At 28.8% G+C, this 24,186-nt stretch overlaps 3 protein-coding genes and 1 pseudogene across 4 annotated transcripts in view; 1 reads left to right on the forward strand and 3 right to left on the reverse strand.

Moving 5' to 3' along the window:
- Positions 1–4,802: 4,802 nt before the first annotated feature.
- Positions 4,803–5,280, reverse strand: LOC102585117 (SKP1-like protein 11; annotated as a pseudogene).
- Positions 5,281–6,069: 789 nt separating this feature from the next.
- On the reverse strand, positions 6,070–6,591 carry LOC107063499 (SKP1-like protein 12). The gene has a single exon (XM_015315418.1). The coding sequence runs from the start codon at positions 6,559–6,561 to the stop codon at positions 6,085–6,087; it is 477 nt and encodes a 158-aa protein (XP_015170904.1). The 5' UTR covers positions 6,562–6,591; the 3' UTR covers positions 6,070–6,084.
- Positions 6,592–9,948: 3,357 nt separating this feature from the next.
- Positions 9,949–10,425, reverse strand: LOC107063500 (SKP1-like protein 11). Its single transcript, XM_015315419.1, has one exon. The coding sequence runs from the start codon at positions 10,423–10,425 to the stop codon at positions 9,949–9,951; it is 477 nt and encodes a 158-aa protein (XP_015170905.1).
- Positions 10,426–19,033: 8,608 nt separating this feature from the next.
- LOC102605479 (glycine-rich RNA-binding protein RZ1C) overlaps positions 19,034–24,186 on the forward strand; it is a 5,868-nt gene continuing 715 nt past the window's right edge. Inside the window, exons 1-3 of one of the 2 annotated variants that reach the window (XM_006361630.2) lie at positions 19,034–19,150; positions 19,270–19,387; positions 23,653–24,186. In XM_006361630.2, the coding sequence (XP_006361692.1) occupies positions 19,274–19,387; positions 23,653–24,186 (648 nt within the window). In that variant the 5' untranslated portion in view covers positions 19,034–19,150; positions 19,270–19,273. The remainder of the gene's footprint in view (positions 19,151–19,269; positions 19,388–23,652) is intronic. The other variant, XM_015315427.1, reaches the window with a different exon arrangement.

The following is a 24,186-nucleotide window of genomic DNA, read 5'->3' on the forward strand; positions in this document are numbered from 1 at the left end:
CCCCCCCCCCAACCCAACCCAACCAAAAAAAACCTTGTATTTATATCACACAATAATTAATGTAAATATAATCTAGTCTCTCCGTGATAGCATCGTTTGTTAAGATATTGTGTTCACTTTTATAGCTATGTTATATAAATGTATATAAGTACTTGATATTTGAATTTTATTTGACTATTACAAACGTAATATAACAACTAAAAAGAAATGAAAGAATTTGTTTGTTGACCAGTCAATAGCTAAATTACTTACAAGTATAAAAAAAAAAATTAAATGAAAGTTATTATTATATTCACTGAATTAATTACATAATCTTTGACTCATTTAATTCACTGGATTATATAACATTTTTTTCTCCTTTATATATTGCAAACCATGGCAGAACAATTTACAATATTCTCTAAAAAATACAAGCATATTTATTATTCAAAGTAATTATAAATGGCAAAAATTTCAGTCTACTATTCATGTCTCCTCCTAATTATCATTCTGTATCTGTCTGGTTTGTGCATTAAAACTTTCCTATTTTATTTTCACATTTTTTTATTTTATTTATAGCTATAGTTTGCTAATTACGATTCTTAGCTACATGTTAAAGGGAAGAGGGAGGTGAGCGAGATTGAGAGAGGGAGGAGAGAGAGCAGAGAGTGGAGAGAGGCGAATTTAATATGTATATTTGTCAAATAATTGTATATATGTAACTAGTATACATATGTATTTGTATATCTAGCGAACAAGAATGGGAGAGGGAGGAGAGAGGCGAGCAAGAGAGGGCGGCGGCAAAGAGTGGAGAGAGGCTAATTGTATTTGTATAGCTGTCATATAATTGTACATATCTGTATATGTATAAAAGAGGAGAGAGGCGATGTAATTATAACGCTGCGAGTGGTAATATGAAAACTATATCTATGTTTGCTAATTAACTGAGTAGTATATGTATGCTTATCTGCGTAATTTCTCAAAAAAAAAACACTACAAATTTATTTGTTTTCTTGAATTTGATTTTTTTTTAATTGTTGTAGTTCTTGACCAAACGATGGCTCAACGTAAGGAATGTAGTAAGGATTTTGACAATGTAACATGTGCTGTGAATGAAGATTGCACCCCTCTTTGCCAAGGAACATATAAAGAAAATTTATATTATTCAGCTTGTATGATGAAGACACCTGCCCATATTCATATTTGTACTTGTTGGTACTATTGTTAAATAAGCGGAATATTTTCTGCATCGATAGATTATCCGTTCTTCATTCTTTGTTTTTCTTTAGATTTTATCTAAAATATTATAAGATATGTCATTTTTTTCGATCGAATTATAAGTAACGATGGATTCCAGAATTTATGAAGGGCTTTTGATACATAAAAGTGTAGTGCCTATGACAACCTCTAATTTTGTGTTTTGGGATTCAATATATATATATATATATATATCATGTAATTTTTTTTATTGAAATAATATAGTCTGATAAATACTCTTCCATCTCTAAATTTAATTAACTCTAAGTAACTAAAATATAAATCTGACCAGAAAATACATAGTTTGACCAAAATTATTTGATGTAGACTCCCTAAACATTTATAGGCTTAATAACAAATATGGATTAAATGTCATTAAATCAATCTTAATACTCGATTTTTGACTGGATTAAAACAATAATATTATCACAATCTGATTCATTTTTCACTTTATAAATAGTACTATATATTAGAACCATGACTAAATTAAATAATTAATAACATAGACATAATTAATCAAAGTATAAATGGCTAAATTTTCAGTCTACTACTGTCTTCTTCTTATCATCATCATGTTTTTGTCAGGTTTGTGGATTAACACTCTCATTTTCTTTTGAAAAAAATAATCATTTTTTGTTTTCATTTTAATTAGCTGTTTTATTACTACTAATATTATTTTAGTTGAAAAGCTAGTACTTCCTTTGCTTTAATTTGATTAATCTGTTTTGACTTAACTAGTACGAAGTTTACGAAAGTGGAATTTTTTTTTGAATCTTGTAGTCTTAGGATAAAGATACATAAAGATATATATGTATCAGAATGTATCAAAACCTAGATTTGTTGTCGTGGATCTTTAGAAAACAGTCTCGCTACCTAGCTCTACGAGGTAGTGATAAAGTCTGCGTACATTTTATCATCCCCACACCCAACTTGTGAAATTTCACTTGTATGTTATTGTTGTTGTTGTTGTTGTTGTACTAGAATGTACCAAAATATTTTTTAATCTTGTGGTCACAAACATATCATGCGGGAAATTAAATTAAAAAAAGGGTCAAAAAAGAAAAAATATATTTTTTGAATAGACTAAAAAGAAAAGAAAAACAAACAAATTGAAAACGAAGGAGTATTATCTTTTTCTTCAATCAAGAATTCTTCTACAAAAAAAACATTTTAATTAGTACATAATTTTTTTATTGATAAGTTATTTTTAATTTTCTTAATTTGAGATCTATTAGAAATAATCTCTATATCTTACAAAGATTAGGGTAATGAGATATCCTCTTTGGACCTCATTTGTAAATTGTAATTATTACGTTATATATAATGAATATGTTATTATTGTTATATAATATAATCCATGAGAGGATATCAGAAATCAATTTTGAGTTGAATTCTTTTACTGATTTTAATAATATTTTTTTGATAGTCTTTAGCAAGACAATTACCCAAGATCAACAAGTTAATGATTTGCAATGTGTTGATCCAATGACCAATGTAAATTGCAGGGAGAAGGAAGATTGTTTGATGATTTGCCATAGAAAATATCAAGATAAATTATATGGTGTATCTTGTATAAAAAGCCCATATTATCCACATAGTTTTTGTCTTTGTGACTATTACTGTTAAAAGGTTAAAAGTTTATTTGAAGTTACAAATGTTAAATTCTATTGTTAGACTTAACATTTGTTTGATCAAATTATATTACAAGGTAGTTTGATGTTCTATGATAAAAATAAGTCTTTAATGTATGGGGTAATTTGACTATTACGAGTTATTTCAGTATCGACATGATTGAGAAGTCGAATTGTTTCTAGTTATTTCAGTATCGAACGATTATGTTATCAAAATAATTTTAACATAATTTTGTTCTTAGATACATTTGAGTTATGATTTCAAAGGCAAAAATATATGTTAATTGTTGATATAAAATTTTTCATTAAAGATAGTAAAACTTGACCTTTCTTTTCATCATATAAGATTTGATTATAATCGGATCAAAATGATAAAAAAAAAAAAAGTATTTTTTTAGTCAAACTTTAGGTTCTCACAACAGTCTGAGTGACGTTTTGAATAAAAGAAAAGAAAAAAAAATCTACATAATTAAAATATAAACCTTACCAAAAAAAATACATATTTTGACAAAAGACATTTAATGTTTCTTTCCTGAACATTTATAGGAATAATAAAATGGACTAAATGGAATAACTCTATCTTAATCCCAATTTAATTAGGAAACCATCCGAATATTTTCTTTTATATATAAATATTATAACCATGGCTAGATAATTCATAACATTTTCTCAAAAACACAGACTCAATATATAATCAAAGTATAAAATATGGCAAAAGTTTCAATTTACTACTGTTTTCTTCTTATTATCACATTTTGTCAGGTTTGTGCATTTACACTCATTTTTTTAAAAGAAAAAAAAATATTTTTGGTTTGCATTTCATCTATTTAATTATTAATATTATATAAATTGAATAGTTAGTACTATCTTTTGGATCTTCTTTTGGAGATTTATTTGTGTATATTATTTTCTTGAGTTGAATTCTTTAATTGATTTTTTTTTTTTGTTATAGTTCTTAACTTGACAATTGCTCAAGACCATCAAGTTAAAGATTTGCAATGTGCTACTCCAATTTTCAACATAACATGCAAGGTGGATGGAGATTGTATGCCTAGTTGCAAGGATAAATATAAAGATAAATTCATTAGTGCAGGTTGTTTACTAAGTCCAGATAAACCTGATCGTATTTGTCTTTGTGGCTATTATTGTTAAATGTGATCAAATAGTAAGGATTCATATAGCCAAAATAATATAATGGGGAATCAGTTTAAACAATATAACATCATAAAGAGGTATAACTGATCCGTTTCTATTCATTGAGTTTCACGATTACAATATATGTTGTTAAATTATTTATTTTTATGATTAATATTAACGCAAAGTGTTTGTTTATATATTTAATTAATAACTACGTATTTGTATGATCCAATGCAATTATATTCTTTCATTTCATCTCTAGTAGAGTAATTATGACCCAATACAACCATGTTTGATCAGCTTAATACGAACACTTCAATATAATATATATTAGGTGCTTAATTAGAATAAAAAATAATTTGAGTGTCTACTCAATAAAATTTATTGACAAGTTTACTTATGAGATTTCACCGAATTCGTTATTATTGTATTGACAAGTTTAAAGAGTTAATTGATGCTTTGACCTTGAAAACGGAAACAATGAAATTCATGATCTTATTGAACGAGAAATTCGAAGATGAAGAACATATTCGATACAAAATCATAAAGATTTAAGGATATGCTAGTCAAAAGAACGAGAAGGGTGTTACACCATTGAGATATTTTTTTAATTGATAATGGACAATATAACTACTTGATTTTCAAAAGCAAAAATAAGTTATATAAATTAGAATTTTAATATGAATCAAACTCTAAATTTAAACACGAAACAATTAATACGAATCCACAATAGCTAAACTCAAAACCCTAGACCAAAAAAATAAATTAAAACCACTAAATTAATCAAACCTAAGAAATCTAATCAAGAGATTCATCAATTTCATTGCCTTCATGAGCCCACGTATGTTCTTCACGAACCTTTTCTTCTTCCTCTGGAGTATAATCATTAATAAGACCAAATATCTGACGAACAGCTTTCACAGACTTGTTCTTAATTCTATCTGCAATTGTCTGACACAACAAATTCATCAAATCGCTAATGTGAAGATAATTTGCCGCAATTACAAGTTCAAACATGTTTTGATAGCTCTTATCCTTCATAAATTCCTTATCAAATTCCTTAATTTCTTCTTCGTTTGAATTCGTCTTCTCCCCATGTTTTTTCGTGTACTCAATAATTACAATTAGGTTTTGAGTATGCATATTAGGCAATGGGATGAGGGTATAATCGTCCTCAACCATATTTTTTTATTGTTCCAGACTGAACCACAACCGATTCTTCAATCTCAAATTCATCACCATCCGATGATTTCAAAATCCACTTTTTTGAAGCCATTGATTTTTTGGAGAATAATAATTAATTAAATTGTGAAGAAGAATAATAGAATGTGTTAAGAGAAGGCTATGTGAATTAGTGTATTTATAAGGTCGATTTATTTATTTTTTTGCGTTTTCCGCTTTCCTTGCTTTAATTGGTTTAAGAAAAGAGAAAAAAAGGATTCCTTATAGGATTGGTATTGTTATTCAACTTTGTGTTTATTACGTAAAAGTTGTTATTATTTGTTTTGTTACATAAAATATATTTTATTTTTTATAAAAGTAACTCTGACAAAATTGGATTAATATTCGAAAGAGAGGTTAATTAAAAAAAGATTGCAAGAAAAAAATAACAATAAAATATTTAAGACAAAAATGAGATGATGCAATATATAGTAGAGACATACTACTGAAGATTTGATATGAAATTACGTTATTACTAAATATATCATTACTAATAAGGAGAAGATGATGGTTTGAGGGCCTTATTTTTTGCTAATTATTATTATAAGTTTTGTTTAATAATAAATAAATTATACTGTGTCATTTTTTTTTAAGTTCGATTCGATATATTAAAGTATGTTTTTTTTTGGTCAAATTTTAAATTTAATTTTTACATGAATATGTTTAGACCACAAAATTACAAAAAAATATTTTGGTATATATACAAAAGCAGAAATTACGTATATAAATTAAAACACTAAATTTAAAGACAAAATAATTACATAAAAATTAACAATAGCTAGACTCAACAATAAAACTCAAAACCCTAGACTAAAAATAAATAAATTAAAACCACTAAATTAAATCAATCCTAAAAAATCTAATCAAGAGATTCATCAATTTCTTCTCCTTCATGAGCCCACTTATGTTCTTCACGAACCCTTTCTTCTTCCTCTGGCGTATAGTCATTAACGATACCAAATATCTGACGAACAGCATTCACAGACTTGTTCTTAATTTTATTAGCTATTGTCTGGTACAACAAATTCATCAAATCGCTAATGTGAAGGTAATTTGCCGCAACTAGAAGTTCAAACATGTTTTGATAGCTCTTATCCTTCAAAAATTCCTTATCAAATTTCTTAATATCTTCTTCGTTTGAATTTGTCTTCTCCGCATGCTTCTTCATGTACTCAATAATTAGAATTAGTTTTTGAGTATTCACATTAGGCAATGGGATGAGGGTATAATCGTCCTCAATCATATTTTTTATCGTTCCAGATTGAATCGCAATCGATTCTTCAATCTCAAATTCATCACCATCCGATGATTTCAAGATCAACTTTTTTGAAGCCATTGATTTTTTGGAGAATAGAAATTAATTAAATTGTGAAGATGAATAATAGAATGTGTTAAGAAAAGGCTATGTGAATTAGTGTATTTATAGGGGTGATTTTAATTATTTTGGTTTACCACTTTCCTTTTTTTAATTGGTTTATATAAAAAAAAAAGGAATCCTTATAGAATTGGTATTAATTAAACTTAGGCGGTAGAGTAAAATTTTACTGATAGTTATTCAATTTGGTTTAGGAAAAACTACCTAATTGTATTTATCTATATAAATTACCTATTTTGTCATCTCTAATCACGTGTAGTTAAAACTGAATTTATTGGTTCGGCATTTATCTAAAAACATTCGTGACTTAGATAATAAAATTAAAAAGCAGCAGAAGAACAAGAAATGAAATAAAAAGAAGAAGAATAAGATAATTGATATGTCATGTAATTATAATTATATACTTAGAAAATTTCTACAAAAGATAAATTATGGATTGAACTTTATATAATAATGAGATGAATTTTTAATTTTAATTTTTACTACTTGCAAATTTAGATTCTAATAAATTAGTGTCATTCAGTGATAGCAAGAAGCAAATTAAATCTTAGATGATGAATGATTTACAACTTAACAATGAATATTTTCACAATTGATACCAATAGTTGAATTTCTAAATTAGGAGCATATTTGACATTACAGCTAAAATTAAAACTACTTATTTTTAAAGCACTTTTATAAAATAGCTTTTCAAAAAAGTGGTTTTCAAAAAAAATAATTTGTGTTTGGCAAATTCATTTGAAAAGTGCTTTTGATAAGCAATGTGTGTTTGACTAAAATATTTTTTTTAAAAAAAAACTTTTGACATTGCTGCTAAAAACTGCTTATTTTTTAGAAGCGCGTCTTTTAATAAAATAGCTTTTCAGAAAAGTAATTTTCAAAAAAAGCAATTTGTGTTTGGCAAATTCATTTGAAAAGTGCTTTTGATAAGCAATGTGTGTTTGACTAAAATATTTTTTTTTTAAAAAAAAAAACTTTTGACATTGCTGCTAAAAACTGCTTATTTTTTAGAAGCGCGCTTTTATAAAATAGCTTTTCAGAAAAGTAATTTTCAAAAAAAGCAATTTGTGTTTGGCAAATTCATTTGAAAAGTGTTATTGATAAGCAATTTGTATTTGACTAATTTTTTTTAAAAAAAAAACTTTTGAGAGTCAAATTACGAAAAAGGACAAGTATGAATGTGCTTTTAATATTAAGATTATTTTATAGAGAGAAACTATTTTAAACATCTAATACAGAAACTTTAATTACATTTTTAATTTAATTATTTAAAATTTACATATTCAGATTTTCATTAATCAATATTGTACATAGATTAATATTGTTGAAAATTATTAAAAAGAAGAATCTATTTGTTATTTGTTTCCTATTTTTTTGGATTCAATCTTAGCTAATCTTCCTTTTTTTGTTATAATTCTCTAAAGTTTTAAAAAAATAAAAATAAAAATAAAATCGTAAATTAAGAAAAAAAATAATCTTATTTCTTACCTTTTTGGGAGGGTCTAAATCTTTAATGGTTACTTTTTCTTTAATCCTACAAAAATATTGTTGTTAGTTTTATTTCTAATTCTGTAATATAATACGTAAAGTAATATATACAATATAATATATAAATAACAATATAAAACATAAATAAAATCAAATTTTTATTATATAAAAATAAAAAGATAAAATTCTTGAATGAAAATACATATGTATATTAGTTACATATATACAATTATCTAACAGATATACATATATAATTTGCCTCTCCCCACTCTCTCTGCCCTCTCTCGCTCGCCTCTTTCCTCTCTCTCTCTCCCAATCTCTCTCGCCTCTCTCCTCCCTCTCCCAATCTCGCTTGTCAGATATAGAATACATATGTATATCAGTTATATACATACAATTATTTGAAAGATATGCATATACAATTCGACATACATACATATACAATTCGCCTCTCTCGCTGGTCTCTCTCCTCCCTCTCCCAATCTTGCTCGCCTCTCTCCTCTCTCTAACATGTATATACGAATTGTAATTAGCAAACTATTGCTATGGAGCATAATTAAGTTATTTTTTAGTGGCTATATATACAGAGAGAGTGTGTGTGTTGAAGACCATAAAAATAAGTTTATTTTTCATAAATAACTTTGCATTTTTTTAAAAAAAAACTTTGGCATTAGGCTACTAATTAGCTAGATCCGTCACTGTCAACGCACTCAGCCACCTAATAATCTTTCGGAAAAAAAAGATATGTGTAATCGTTAAAAACAACAATATCATAATGTTAGAAAAGGAAATCTAATCAGCTTATTATTCTTATTATTATTATCATTATTAAGAACAATGAATATATGTATATCAGTTACATATATATAATTATTTTGACAGATATACATATTAAATTCACCTCTCTTCACTCTCTGCCCTCTCTCCTCCCTCTAACATGTAACTAAGAATCGTAATTAGCAAGCTATAGCTATAGAACGTAATTAGCAAATTATAGCTATGAATCTCTTAAATATACTTCCTAATATAAATCATAAGTAAAACTTAAAACACAATACTTATAAGTATACCAATTATAGATGTCCAAACATAAAAGGGACAAAAATGGTTAACTCCAACTTAATTTCGAATCTAAACATTTTACACCCACATATATATATAATTCGATTTTTTTCGGTTTTTATTTTTTTAAATCGGAAACCAAACCAAACAAGGTAAATTATTAATTCAAAATCAAATTAAAAAACCAATCCAAATAAAAATTTGATTTGATTTTTTGATTTAATCCGAATAGTACACACCCCTACGTTAAATTCTTAAACATATGTATATTCTTGTGTTGAATCGTATATTCTTGAGTTGAATTTTTAACTTAATATTCTTGAATTGAATTCTTTAAACGTATATACTTGAATTAAATTCTTAATGATTTGCAATGTCTAAGTTAGTCCGCCCCTCTCCTTTACTGGTGAGCTAGTCCTCGTTTTTTATTGATCGAATACGAGATTCTACCTTAATTTAGGTGCTTAATTGCACTCCAACTCACATATTTATGCACTATAAAACATGCACATATGAAACAAGGAAGTGATTAATCAATATCCATAAAACTAGAATATCATTAATTAAGTCATTAATTAACAAAGCATGAGCAAAGTTGATATATTTTTTTAAATTGTTAATGGGACAGTATCATATAACTTTTTTAATTTTCAAATCAGAAATTACGTATATAAATTAAAGCTCTAAATTTAAACACAAAATAATTAATAAAAATCAACAATAGCTTAAAACTCAAAACCCTAGACCAAAAAAATAAAAATAAATTAAAACCACTAAATTAAAGCAAACCTAAAAAATCTAATCAAGAGATTCATCAATATCTTCTCCTTCATGAGCCCACTTATGTTCTTCACGAACCCTTTCTTCTTCTTCTGGCGTATAATCATTAATAATACCAAATATCTCCCTAATAGCCTTCACAGACTTGTTCTTAATTCTATCAGCTATCGTCTGACACAACAAATTCATCAAATCGCTAATGTGTAGATAATTTGCCGCAACTACAAGTTCAAACATGTTTTGATAGTTCTTATCCTTCAAAAATTCCTTATCAAACTCCTTAATTTCTTCTTCGTTTGAATCCGTCTTCTCCGCATGCTTATTCATGTACTCAATAATTAGAATTAGTTTTTGAGTATTCACATTAGGCAATGGGATGAGGGTATAATCGTCATCAACCATATTTTTTATCGTTCCAGATTGAACCGCAATCGATTCTTCAATCTCAAATTCATCACCATCAGATGATTTCAAGACCAACTTTTTTGAAGCCATTGATATTTTGGAGAATAAATATAAATTAAATTGTGTAGAAGAGAATAATAGAATGTGTTAAGAAAAGTAGTGTATTTATAGGGGATTTTTTATTTTTTTTTTGGTTTACCACTTTCCTTTTTTTAATTGGTTTATAAAAAAGGAATCCTTATAGAATTGGTATTAGTTAAACTTAGGCGGTAGAGTAAAATTTTACGGGTAGTTATTCAATTTGGTTTAGGAAAAACTACCTAATTATATATTTATCATATTTATTAATTTTCCTTATAGTTTGAAATAATTACATATCATCTCATTAATTAATAATTTTATACCAAATTTCAAGTCAGATACATTTAGGAACATATATTTTTGCTACCGGACACAGTAAAATAGGGAGAAAGACGAGTGAGATAGGAGGGACACAACATCAGAATTGACTTTTAGAGGCAATTAACACTCGTTGAAAATGTCTCTAAAGCTTATAGTGACATTGGATTAAATGACAATTAACTAATATTGGTAAAATGTTTTAGTACTCTTTGTTAATGAGTTTATATATTGCCACTAAAAGTTGTTTTTGTTATAGTGGGAGGCGAACGAGATCTCTAGATACATGTGAATCATCTCCTGATATATGAAATCACACTAAATAGAAATACGAGATACAGGGAGAGAGGCGGGTGTGAGAGGAGAGTGACGAGTGAGATAGGAGAGGAGAGTGAGACAACCATATGCATGCGCATTTACATGAATACAATGTATTTTGACTCTATGTATCTGAAATGGACGTATCTGAACGCGCCAGACCGATACATGGTTACACTCCGATTGGACGCACTCAAATCGGAGAAGATCACCAAAATTAGTGTAATTGTTTTTGGTACTTTTTGTACCACATCGATGACAGACACTAAGAAATTAGCATATTTATGTAAATTATTATATTTCCACTTGTTTACCCATTACTACTAATATAAAAACTAATTTAAGTCTCTCATTTTATTATTCTTAGATAACAAGATTAATATGTCCAGAATGATTTTACAAGGACTTTATTTTTATTTTTATGAGATAGAGATCATGTTTTTAATAGATCCTTACCTAGAAAAGACACTTACAGTGTCTAAGTAAGTGTCTAACAAGTGATAAAACATATCTTTAACACCAAAAATCAAATAATTTTTTATCAACATAAATTTATATTTTTGTGTCATAATATACCATATGTTACATTGTATAACGCACAACAAGTTATGAAATAATTCGATACCTATAAAACTTATGCCACAAGAGGCAAAAGCTTAATTTTAAAATTCACAAATTATGTCGTAAGAGGCATAACATAATCATTACAAAACTTATAAAGTGCTCTAAACTTATGTTAGGTGAATTAAGTTGTATAGAAATACCACACAACTCATGTTGCATATAAATTTACAGAACTTATGTCAATCAGGACTAAAGTTCTCTAAACTTATACCGAGCAAATTGGGGGTCAAAGATAAACAATATTTTATTTTACAATTTTTATTAAATAAACAGTAAATACAATAATTAAAAATCATGATATTTAAGGAAAAATATTAAAGACCACTCAAAAATTGGGTCAACCCATGGAAAACCTTCAATATTTTATTGCACAATTAAAGTTTGATATCTAGTAAAACAATGTGACATTGACAGGATTATAACAATTTGATTAATTTTTCACTATATAAATAAGTACATATTAGAACCATGGCTAAATAATTCATAACATTCTCTCAAAAGCAAAAGCACAATTAATCAAAGTAAAAAATATGGCAAAAGTTTCAGTCTACTGCTGTTTTCTTCTTATCATCACATATTTCTCTGGTTTGTTCATCAAACCTCCCCTATTTATTTTATTATTTATGTGATGTTAGAATATCTTATTTGATAAATTTTATTGGTAATACTACTTGTGTAATACAATCACAATTTAGTATAGATTTATTGTCTTCATAGATAGAATGCATGTGTCCACGCTATTTATGCACGCCCAAAACTGAAGGTCATAAATTTCAGACGACGTTAAATGATATATTTATGTATTCTGACTTCTTCTTTTTTTGTAGTTTTCAACCCTACAATTGCTAAGGAATGTGATGCTGCAATTTCTAACATACAATGCAAGGACACCTATGATTGTGTGCCTATTTGCAATGAGAAATTTCCTAATGCATTGTTTCCCAAGTCTTGTATGGGGGGTGGTTCTGTTTGTATTTGTGCCTATAATTGTTAAAAGGCTTATTTGAAGTGGATGAATTTATCAAAATGTTACAAGACTTATCATTTATTTGATTTAATAAATTATAAGGTTAAAGTTTTATGATCACAATGAGTTCATTATTATTTAATTTACAACAAGTTATCATACTATTGTTATCTTCTTATTAATTAGTGGATGTGGTGTATTGGGTGCAAATTTTTGGGAATTCAGTAATTTTTTAGTAGATTTTGTATTTATATTAAGAAATCATAAAATATATTGTCCATTAACAATTAAAGAAACTCTATTTACTAAATTTAATGGAAATTAAAGAAAAAACAAAAAGAAATCTTTAAATTTATTTATTGTTAATGTAAATAATTATATTTGCTCTTACTTACCCTTTACTACTATACTACTTTGCTTAATTAATTTAAGCCTCTCAATTTTATTGTTATTAGACAACAATATTAACATATTCAAAATGATTCAACGTGATGAGTTTATAAAGGACAAGATATATGTATATTTTATTTTTTTCTTTATGGGTAGGAGATTATGTTTTCAATAGGTCCTAGCAAAAAAAACACTTTGACAAATACAAAAAGTAAAATAAGTGGTCAAAATATCCCTAACATTGAAAATCAAATAATTTTTTATTGACACGAATTTATATTTTTGTGTCATAACATATGTATTAAATGTTATATTTGTGTATATATAAAGCACAACAAATTATGCAATAATTTAATTCTTGTAGAACTCAGAAGTTTTATCATTATAAGAGACATAACTTAACTATAGAACTTATAAAGTTCTCTAAAATTATAATGAGCAATGTTAAAACTACCTAAACTTGTGCTGAGCAAATTAGAGTCATAGATAAAAATATTTTAGTTCACAAATATTTATAAAATAAGCAATAGATACAAAAATTAAAGATTATGATATTTAAGGAAAAATATTAAACACCACCCAAAATTGGGTCAATCCGTGGAAAAACTTCTATATTTTCTTGCACAATTAAAGAAAAACTTCAAAAAAAATTGGCACAATTAGAAAAACTTCAATATTCTCTTGTACAATTAAAGAAAAACTTCAATATTTTCTTGCACAATTAAAGTTTGATATCTAGTAAAACAATGTGACATTGACTGGATTATAACAATTTGACTAATTTTTCACTATATAAATAGTTTATATTAGAACCATGGCCAAATAATTCATAACATTCTCTCAAAAGAAAAAACACAATTAATCAAAGCATAAAATATGGCAAAAGTTTCAGTCTACTACTCTCTTCTTATCATCATGTTTTTGTTAGGTTTGTTCATTAACTCTCTCATTTTTTTTAAAAAATAAATATTTTATTATTTACATTTTAGCTATTTTAAGTCGAATATTTATCAAAATTAGATTTCTTGTAGTTATTGTATTCTTTAATTGATTTTAATAAAAAAAAAAATTGTTATAGTCCTTGACGCGACGATTGCTCAAGACCATCAAGTTAAAGATTTGCAATGTGCTGCTCCAATTTACAACATAAAATGCAAGGTGGATGAAGATTGTACGCCTAGTTGCAAGGATAAATATAAAGATAGATTAATTAATGCAGGTTGTATACTAAGTCCAGATAAACCTGATCGTATTTGTCTTTGTGGCTACTATTGTTGAAGTCTTTTGAGAAATTAAGAATCAAAATGTTCATTCAATTAAAGGAAAGGTATATGAAAGAACCATAAATGTTATAAAAGTTTCTTTCATCAAAATGTTAAGACTTGTCATTTGTTTGAGGGTCAAAATGAAGTACATTACTAATTTGCAAATGGTCTTGGTATTATCAAAATATATTGAGTTATTAATAATTGGCGAGTCATTGTCTCATCTTAGAAATTAGGAGATATTATCTAATCACACAAATATTTTTATCATATTTAATAATTCTCCCTATAGTTTGAAATAATTACATTTTATCTCACTAATTAATAATTTTATAACAGATTTCAATAGTCAAATACATCTAAATATATATATATTGAGCTTGGAAGCATAAAAAGGCTTTATTTCATATGGATAGAGCAATTTTAGAAATGGAACAAGTATATAGAAATTCGCATTATAATGCATTAATATTTTCAATACATGAAATGAAGATGTATAGAATACAAGAATACTTTGAGTATAAAAATGCTTTGTCTATCTTAAAAAAGACTAGAGTTCTCACTGCATAATCTGCAACCAAAGTTTTTTTCCGCAACCCTGTTTAATTTAAACAGTAAAAATTATTGTTTTTTTTTTTTTTTTTTTTTTTTTTTTTTTTTTTTTTTTTTTTTGCTACTAGATATACTGAAATAGGGAAAGAGGTGAGCGAGGTTTCCATTAGATACATATCCAAAAAAGTAAAATGTTGATACAATAAAACCACTGCAAATGAGAGAAAAGAAATATACTTAATCATAATGGTGTAATAGCATAATTTAATTTGAGGGTGTACACTTCTTCTTTGAACAAACTATTTGTCTATTTTTAATATTACTTTGTAAATGATATGTTAATATATTTAATAATGTCAAATAGATGTGATTTTAGGATGGAGGGAAGGGGAGTGGGGACTCCCCTATTATTGTTATCATTTATTTATTTTCATATTTTGGATACAAATATGGTTAAAGACTGCCTTTATTATTAAGTTAAATAAAATATTGGATTAAAAGTATGCCAATTCTAAATGAGAGATGTATGTTCATGTCACTAGCTCTTTCAAGTTATATAGAAAGAGTTAAAAAAGCGGATCATAAAAAATATGAATTAATTCGGGCTATATATCAATTTAATTTTTAATTAATATGATATGACATGTTAACTAAGAAATCAATAAGGAGACAGAGACTTTCATTTTTCTATGACATAAAGTTGTAAATGAAAAATAGAGCTTCTTTATGTATTTCTCTCTTCTTTTTTTTTTTTAATCTTATGAATATCCTTTTATATAAGCACGTTATATATATATATATATATATATGATTTGAGGGTATTTTGATCTCCAAGTAATTCTAGCAATCTTGGGTTTGAAAAAAATGGGTTGGACTCATCTTATCAACTAAACAAATTGATCCAAATGTAATTAAACTTAATTTAAATCATATAATTTTAATTTAAATATTAATTCAAACACCAATAATTTGACTTGATGGATATGTCATAAATTCATAATTTAATGTAGATTTATCCAATAAAATTTCAATGTCTACCGGTCATATATATGTAATTAACACCCATTTAATTAGAAACTTACTAGATATTTTCTTATTTAATAGAAGTTTGTTTTCTTATCTCATAAAATAATGTAATATTGACTGGATTATCATAATAATTTTTTTTACTCCTATATATATATATATATATATATATATATATATATATTGCAACCATGGCTAGACAATTCACACAACATTTTCTCTAAATAATAATAATCAAGTAGAAATGGCAAAAGTTTCAATATACTACTGTCTCCTTCTTATCATCACATACTTCTCTGGTTTGTTCATCAAAAATCTCCTTTCTATAAGTTTTAAATTTAAATTACTGTATGTTTATATTTTATCTATTTTATTATTAATGTGATTTTAGAATATCTTATTTGATAAATTTTATTTGTAATACTACTTATGTAATACAATCACAATTTAATGGGCGTTTGGATATAAAAATTGTAAAATCTGAAGAAAAAAGTACCCCGATATATTTGTTTTCAAGTTGAAAATAATATTAAAAAATTAGAGTAGTGTTTTGAACATGAATACAAATTGAAATTACTTTTAAATTTTAGCGAGTGATTTGGATCGTGGAAACAAACTCTTTGGAGTTTTTCAACCTTTCAAAAAATTCTGAAAACTTACAATTCTATATCCAAACAATTTTTCAGAACAAAAAATTGGAAAAAGGTAAAAACTATCCGTAGCCAAACGAGCTTATATAAATTGATATATTTTTGAAAAAACTAAAGTTGAATGTCATAGACAAGATGTGTGTGTCTACTTTTTCAACTTTATGCATGTTTAAGTGTCTGTTATGCACACCCAGAATTGAAAATTATAAATATCATATGAAGTTAAACGATATATTTTTGTATTATGACTTTTTTTATTTTGTAGTTGTCAACCCTACTATTGGCCAAGTTCAGAAAGATGCTAGAGAATGTGTTGCTCCAGTTTTTAAGATAAGATGCAAGAACACCAATGATTGTGTGCCTATTTGCAACAAGAATTTTCATGATGCATTATATCCTAGATCCTGTATGGGAGGTGGTTCTGTTTGTATTTGTGCCTATAAATGTTAAAAGTTACTTTGAAGTAAATTAATTCAACAAAATGTTATTAAACTTATCATATTATAAGGTTGATGTTCTATGGTCAAAATGACTATTATTATTTAATTTACAACAAGTTAATTATCATCATGCTATTGTTGTCTTCGATCTTATTTATTAGTGGATGTAGTTTTCAATATTCATTAATTTTTTATAAGTAGATTTTGTATTTATATTGATTCAAGTTTAAACAAAAAAGGGGAATTAATCAAGTTCATCAACGAGTTTTCTAACCAGCCTTATGAGGAGTTTTAGGAATTCTGAATAGTTGTTTGAATAACGAGTTATATTTACGTATCATTAGTGTTAGTATTGGCATGTTGGGAACAATGAAAGAAATAACTGATTAGTCTTTCTACGGTAGGTATTTGCAAAAATGTATTAAAAAATATTGAGCAAGAATTTATTGGTATATTACTAGAACCAATTTGTGGTGACGAACGATTATTTTGAAATAATGATATGTTATTTAGAAAAACTTCAACACGTATACATTAGGCATATAGATAGATGAGTTTTATTATATGGATTAATGTGCTCAAATTGGATTAGAGCTTTGGGTGCCAATAACATAAATTTAAGGCGTGACACTATGAAAGGTAATTAGGTATATAAATATTTATAATTGTGATAATTAAGCTTTCACAATCATATACCTAGGTAAAATTCTTTATATTTTCAAATAGACTCGATTTTTTTTTTGATAAGTAGGGATTAAATTGAGTCGAATCAAATCTATTTCGATGGCTCTAGCAGATTACTTTGTCGATGTAGCTGCTTCTAGCTAAGGAAAATTTACGAAAATTCTGTACTTTTATTGTTTTTAATTTGTTTATCAATTTACTTTTCATTTTATTATATATTCAAGTTACATAAAAAATGTCATAAATCACAATAATAATCAACAACTTAAAATATTTAAAGACATATAAATAATATGATTGACTCTCAAGTTATATCGGTATCATATAAATTGGGACAGAAAAAATAACATAGATTATTTCAAAATAACGCCAAAAGTACCATAAGTCACTACAATGAACAACTTAAGATATTTAAAAGACATATAAAAAAAATAAGTGACTCTCGAAAATCAATCAAATGCCACATAAATTGAAAAAAAAAAACATATATTATTTGAAAATTACGTAAAAAAACTATTTTCTATAAATCACAAATAAAAGAAATACGATTGACTCTCGAAATTCTATTAGCACCACATAAATTGAAACAAACAAACAACATATTTTTTGAAAATTATGTAAAGATTCCTATAAAATCACAATAATTAATAATTTAAAATATTTTTAAAAATTATATAAATATTTAGATAACTTACAAAATTTTATTCGCGTCACATAAATTAAAATAAACAAAGTAATAAGTACTCTCTCTGTTCCAATTTATGTGACACATTTCATTTTTCGAGAGTCAAATAGTTTAAGTTTGACCAGGATTTGTGCATGAAATCTTATTTTTTTTTGGAATGAAAATTATAGGGAAAAATGTCTGAAATATATCCGAAATTTGATTGCAATTGCTGTAACGATACCAAACTTTGGAAAGGACCTTTTACCGCCTGCACCATTTAATAGTGTATTTTAAAGGTATATATGTGTCCACGTGGACATTATAAATAGTAACAATATGTCCACGTGGGCACATATATACCTTTAAAATACACTATTAAATAGTGCAGAGGGTAAAAGGTCCTCCATAAAGTTTGGTATCGTAACAACAATTTCGGCCAAAGTTAAAGCATTTTTCAGATCCTTTTCCTAAAATTATGTATTGTAAACTACGTAAAAAAATTTACTGTAAAACACAATAATAGACAATTCAAAATATTTAAAAATTATATAAAAAATTTATGGTCAAATATAAACTTGCTTAAATCTTGAAATTCAAAATGTATCACATAAATTAGAACGAAAAAAGTACTAACATATACTGAGCTAGTAATAACATGTTAGGTTGTATCTAATATATACATATATTTTAATTTTCCAACCGGTATCCGGTATGCGGTACCCGCATCGGACCCTCAAAAAGGTTAAAAGGGAAAAAACAAAGTGAGAATAGGGTTTTGTGAAGAACCCCACAGCGAAAAAATTCAAGCAGTTCATTCGCAGTACAGAACCCAGGTATATATATATATTTCTTCGTGCTCAACCAATGTTCGAGTTTAGTTCAATTTCAGCTCAATTGATTTCTAGGGTTTTAAATTTTCTGTTAAAAAATGGTATTTTTTGTTCAATTTCAGGAAAATGTCAGGAAAGGACCATGATTATCGTATATTTGTTGGAGGTTTAGCTTGGGATGTCACAGACCGTCAACTCGAAGGAGCTTTTGGCCGTTACGGTAAAATCATCGATTGTCAGGTTCGTAGTTTTCGTAAGATTCAGTTTTCGTTGTAATTTATGCGGACAAAACATGCAATTTTAAAGGATTTTTAGTGTATGTATGTGTGCTGTGTGTTCTTATACTGATTCAGATCATTTGATGATGTTTTTGGAGAATGATTTTTCTGTCTACACATTTTTTTCAAATTATTTTAGTACTGTTTCCTGCATTTTAAAAAAAAAAATCATTTCTATCGGAAACGGCCTTTCTACCTTTATAAGTTGGGGTAAGTTTGTGTACACACGTCCTTCCCTAGGCCCGACGTTGTGTAATTTCATTGGTTATGTTGATGTTGTACTTTTTTATGCATTTTGAGCAAGTTTGGGAAAATAAATTACCTTTGGGTTTTTCTATGAAGATTATGACCTTTTGGTCCAAGTATGCAGGGGTTATTTTTCCTTAAAAAGAACTTCAAACATAATTTTTCCGGAAAAGAACTCCTTTTTCGTAAAGCTTGGACCGAATGATGTTAAGATAATAAAATCTTACTAGTTTATCTAAAAGAAAATAATTTGTATGCAATATTATAGGAGCCCTGAACAGGTATTTGTGAAATGATTGCAAACTTTGTTTGTCTGAAGTCTGATGTATACATGAACTTAGGCATATGAAGTAGTTTTGTGTTTTTCTCTCTTCATATGCTTTGTGGTGCTATGCTTGATGGGGGAGTTTGTTGGGTTAATCTTCAACTTTGCAAATCAATTGTATTGCTTCAAGTTGATGTTTAACTCATGTCTATTTCCAACTTTTCATTTCATTTTAATCATTTATTAATTAGTTTTTTCCTTTAATATTTCTGGATCTGGTTATGCCAGTTAATGGATTTGAGGTGCCTTAGATGGAATTGTATGAGGAAGGATTTTTGTTCATTGGAATGTGAAGTTGCTGGACATAAATACTTGATTCCTTCAGCAGCTTGATTTTGAGGTTTCACTTGCTAGACTATCTGAAAAAGCTTAGATCAGCTGCATGTTAACAATGTGAAGCACTATTGGTTTCTATTGCAGCAGTGATTTGCTCAGAAATGCGTCTCTATGTTGATTGCAGCTGATTCACAATTCTGCTCTGGTTCAACCATTAGCTAATTGTATGGTGTAGTAATTTCAAGGGGCATTTGTGTTTTGGACTTTGGACTTAATGGAAGATGATTGGAATATGTGGACTGAGTGCATCGTAGGTGGTCTGTTTGGTGGAATCACCATTAATTTTATGACTTTTTCCTCAATCAAAGTTAAACATAAAGGCATAGCAGTCAAGTGGCAGTAACTATCCCCTAAATATGTTTAATTTCGTGACACATGTCAAATGGGGGAATAGAGGAGGTAAGTTAGCTCTTGATGTAAGGTGCTTAAATTATAAGAGGTAAGTTAGCTCTTGACACATATCAGTTGCACGCAATGGTGGAATTCCTGCTAATAAGAGGTTCAACTAAGAGATAAATTTTGAATATGCAATTTAGCTCAGAGTCTAGTCTCCATACTTCTTCAAGTTAAATTGGTTGACAGTTTCTGTGAATGGTGCATGTTGTTCTTGAAAGCTAGCAGGACCAATCTGATTGAAGGTTATTGGCATTTCTCTTACTAGAATTTGGGTGTCATTGTTATGTTGAGCGTACACCAGATATATGAGTCCCTAAGTGCCTTTGCATGGTTGCATCACTATTTTTTTAGTCAATCTGCCAAGTGCCAACTACGGTTTGCTACGTTGTTTCTAATTCGTGATCTGTAAGGTGTATGTGTAACAGTGAGAAGTTCTTTTGAATGGTCAGTGGCACACATGAGATAAGAGCTTGGGTACTGGAACTTATGAGAGAAACATAACAACTTTCTTGTGTTTTATTTAAAATTACGGGGATGTTAAACTTTTACTTTCCCATTTATAACTATGACGGATCAGTATTAGACGACATCTGGCGGTACCTGTTCTTTGCTCTAAAGATGTTTCGGGGAAAGAGGTTGAGAGCTATGTGGTACTTAGCTGATCTCCTGCCTTCACGCGAGCCACTTTCAAGATTGAACTTGATTCTCTGACCTTTTGAAGACCTTTAGAAGCTGGTGTACACAGAATCTTGATGCACTTCTGTCTCATTCTCCCTCTCGATCGCTCATTCTGTTTCACTTGGTGGTTTGCCACTGTCAAGATTGAATGTGATTCTTGATTTCTTAACCTTCTTGAAGACCTTTAGAAGCTGTGCTGTTGCGTGCAGAGTCTGGATGCACTTTTGTTTCATTCTCCATTTAGATAGATCATTCTGTTTTACTTGGTTGTTGAATGATCGTTTCGCTCTTGTGAGATGTTCTTCTCTTGAGCAATTGCATTGTCTTCCAAATCGTGGACCACCAGATAATGAGATGCCTCTGAAAACTCAGGAGTTGCGTTGCTCAGCCAAGTTAGCAGCTTCAGAGTGTTAAGTTTCATGGATTATTGCTATAGATTAGTTTATTGAGATTTTGCCCTGTTACCTCTGAATTGCATTTCAAAGGCTCAAAGTGGATTAGTTCTTTTGAGTTAACTTTATCTGCTTTGATGCCTTGCTAGCAGATGGTGTAAGTGGGAAGTTGAAAAGTTTCTAGTTGGGGTTTCCCTTAATCAGGATTAGTTAACGCTTGTGTTGGAAAAGATAGCTGAATGAAGATCTGTATTTTGAACAGTTACTGAACAAAAAACCAAATGATGTTCATGAGAAGTTTTACCAAGGAAACTTTCGCAGTATGCTTTGTCAGTATGGTCAACGCTTCGAGTGGTAAGCTGTGTTTGTATGGTTAACCACCTGTTCTTAGACATACGTCTGCAATACTTTTGCTCGTTACTCATTAGTCTGGTTGAAGTATATGAAAGAAGTTTATGGATCCAACATAAGTTCCAATTGGCATAGTTAAGATTTATCCAAGAGGTTAGGAAGCCTTCTTGTTTGGTTTTGTTGTTTTAGCTGTTAATGGTAATGATTACACTGGATACATGTGGTCTGTGTCAAATAATCTGCAGACCTGCAGATTTCTGCTGCCCAAGTAAGACTTCCTCCGCCAAAGTAACTTTATATTCCTAAATCTTGTTTAAAAATATGCTTTAACTTCTTGAGTTACCAATTTCAAAAAAAAAAAATATGCTTTAACTTCTCTCCTTTTCGTACTAATGAAGTGATTAAGAAACTTACAGCAGTCCAGGTTTACTACTTTTCATTTACTTACCTATGCTTTGCGCAGTTGCATGCATAGTTGTATAGTTGGGATTAACTGGGGAATTGAAGTATATATTGAGTAAAGTAAAATATTTGAAGTTGAATGCCGAGTTCACAAGCAACCAAGAACTGGAAGTGTTGTCTAATGACGTTACTCTAGCCACTAAGTGGGCAGAATGATGCATTAATAAGATGTGTGGTGTTCCTTATATATATACATGATAAATATATCATCTAGAGGAAGATTTCATGTGATAATTTCACCACTACATCACAATATGATGGCATTCTTTTTTGGTTAAAAATATAAAAAACGACATATAATTTGATGATGCCATGTGAATCGCTAGAATGTCATGATTTTGTGATAATGTGTTGATATGAAACTACCTCTAGATGATATATTTATGTAGCAGTGATGAGAGTTTGTTGCTTAGAAGTTCTAGCATACCTTGTCATGCATGACCAAAACCAACCACTTTATCCATTCGCACTTCACTGCATTAAATGTAGATCATCAAGTTGAAAGTGAACGGTTTTAAGAGAGATCCCTGGAAATGGTCTGAAGCATTAAGGAAAGGAATGTACCTTCCATTTTGTTTTCAGAATCAACTTTTGATACTGTTTTGAGGAGCTCCAGATTGAACCTTTCTATGACTTTTGGAGTTTTATGTGTATTTTTGCGTGCTTTGGACTTAATTTTGAGGTTAATTATTGGCTACTCAATTTAAACTATTGCTCTTGCAAGGTTTAGATCATGTCAAAGAATGCTACTTTGATTTGCTATCATTTAGCTAATTGAGAAATCATCAATAATTCTGGTTATGTAGTTTTCACTGTTTAATTCTTCAGAATTTCCATGTGAAAGAGTAAAGGTAAATGCAACTCCTCCTTTATTGTGTGTTATATCTGAAGGTCTTGTCCTCGTTATCAATTTGATTTTGTTCCTGATAGATATCAATTTTAAATGTCACGTGCTTGTATATTATTACAGGCTTCTAAGAGAGTAAATCTTTAGCTTGATGTGTTTGTCTTGTGCTAGTTTCTAAACTGTTAGCACTGTAGGTTATGCTGGAAAGGGATACAGGCCGTCCTCGTGGATTTGGGTTTTTAACGTTTGCAGACCGTCGCTCCATGGAAGATGCAATCAGAGAAATGCATGGTAGGGAGATTGGTGATAAAGTGATCTCTGTGAACAAGGCTCAACCAAAGATGGGTGGTGAGGATTCTGACCATGGCTATGGCGGTGGCTACGGAGGCGGTGGCAGGGGTAGCTACGGAGGAGGTGGCAGGGGTAGCTACAGAGGCAGTGACAGGGGTAGCTATGGTGGCGGTGACAGGGGTAGCTATGGTGGCGGTGACAGGGGTAGCTACGGTGGCGGTGACAGGGGTAGCTATGGTGGTGGTGGCCGTGGAAGCTACGGTGGTGGTGATAGGTCAGCAGGGCAAGACAATTGCTTCAAGTGTGGCCGCCCAGGCCATTGGGCTAGAGACTGCCAACAAGAAGGTGGTGGCCGTGGTTCACGTGCATTATCCCCCCCTCCTCGATCAAGGTTTGGTGGAGGTAGTGCACGCGAGGATCGTTATGGCAGTGACCGT

Source organism: Solanum tuberosum, unplaced genomic scaffold (assembly GCF_000226075.1).
Source record: "Solanum tuberosum cultivar DM 1-3 516 R44 unplaced genomic scaffold, SolTub_3.0 scf00365, whole genome shotgun sequence".
Taxonomy (NCBI): Eukaryota; Viridiplantae; Streptophyta; class Magnoliopsida; order Solanales; family Solanaceae; genus Solanum; species Solanum tuberosum.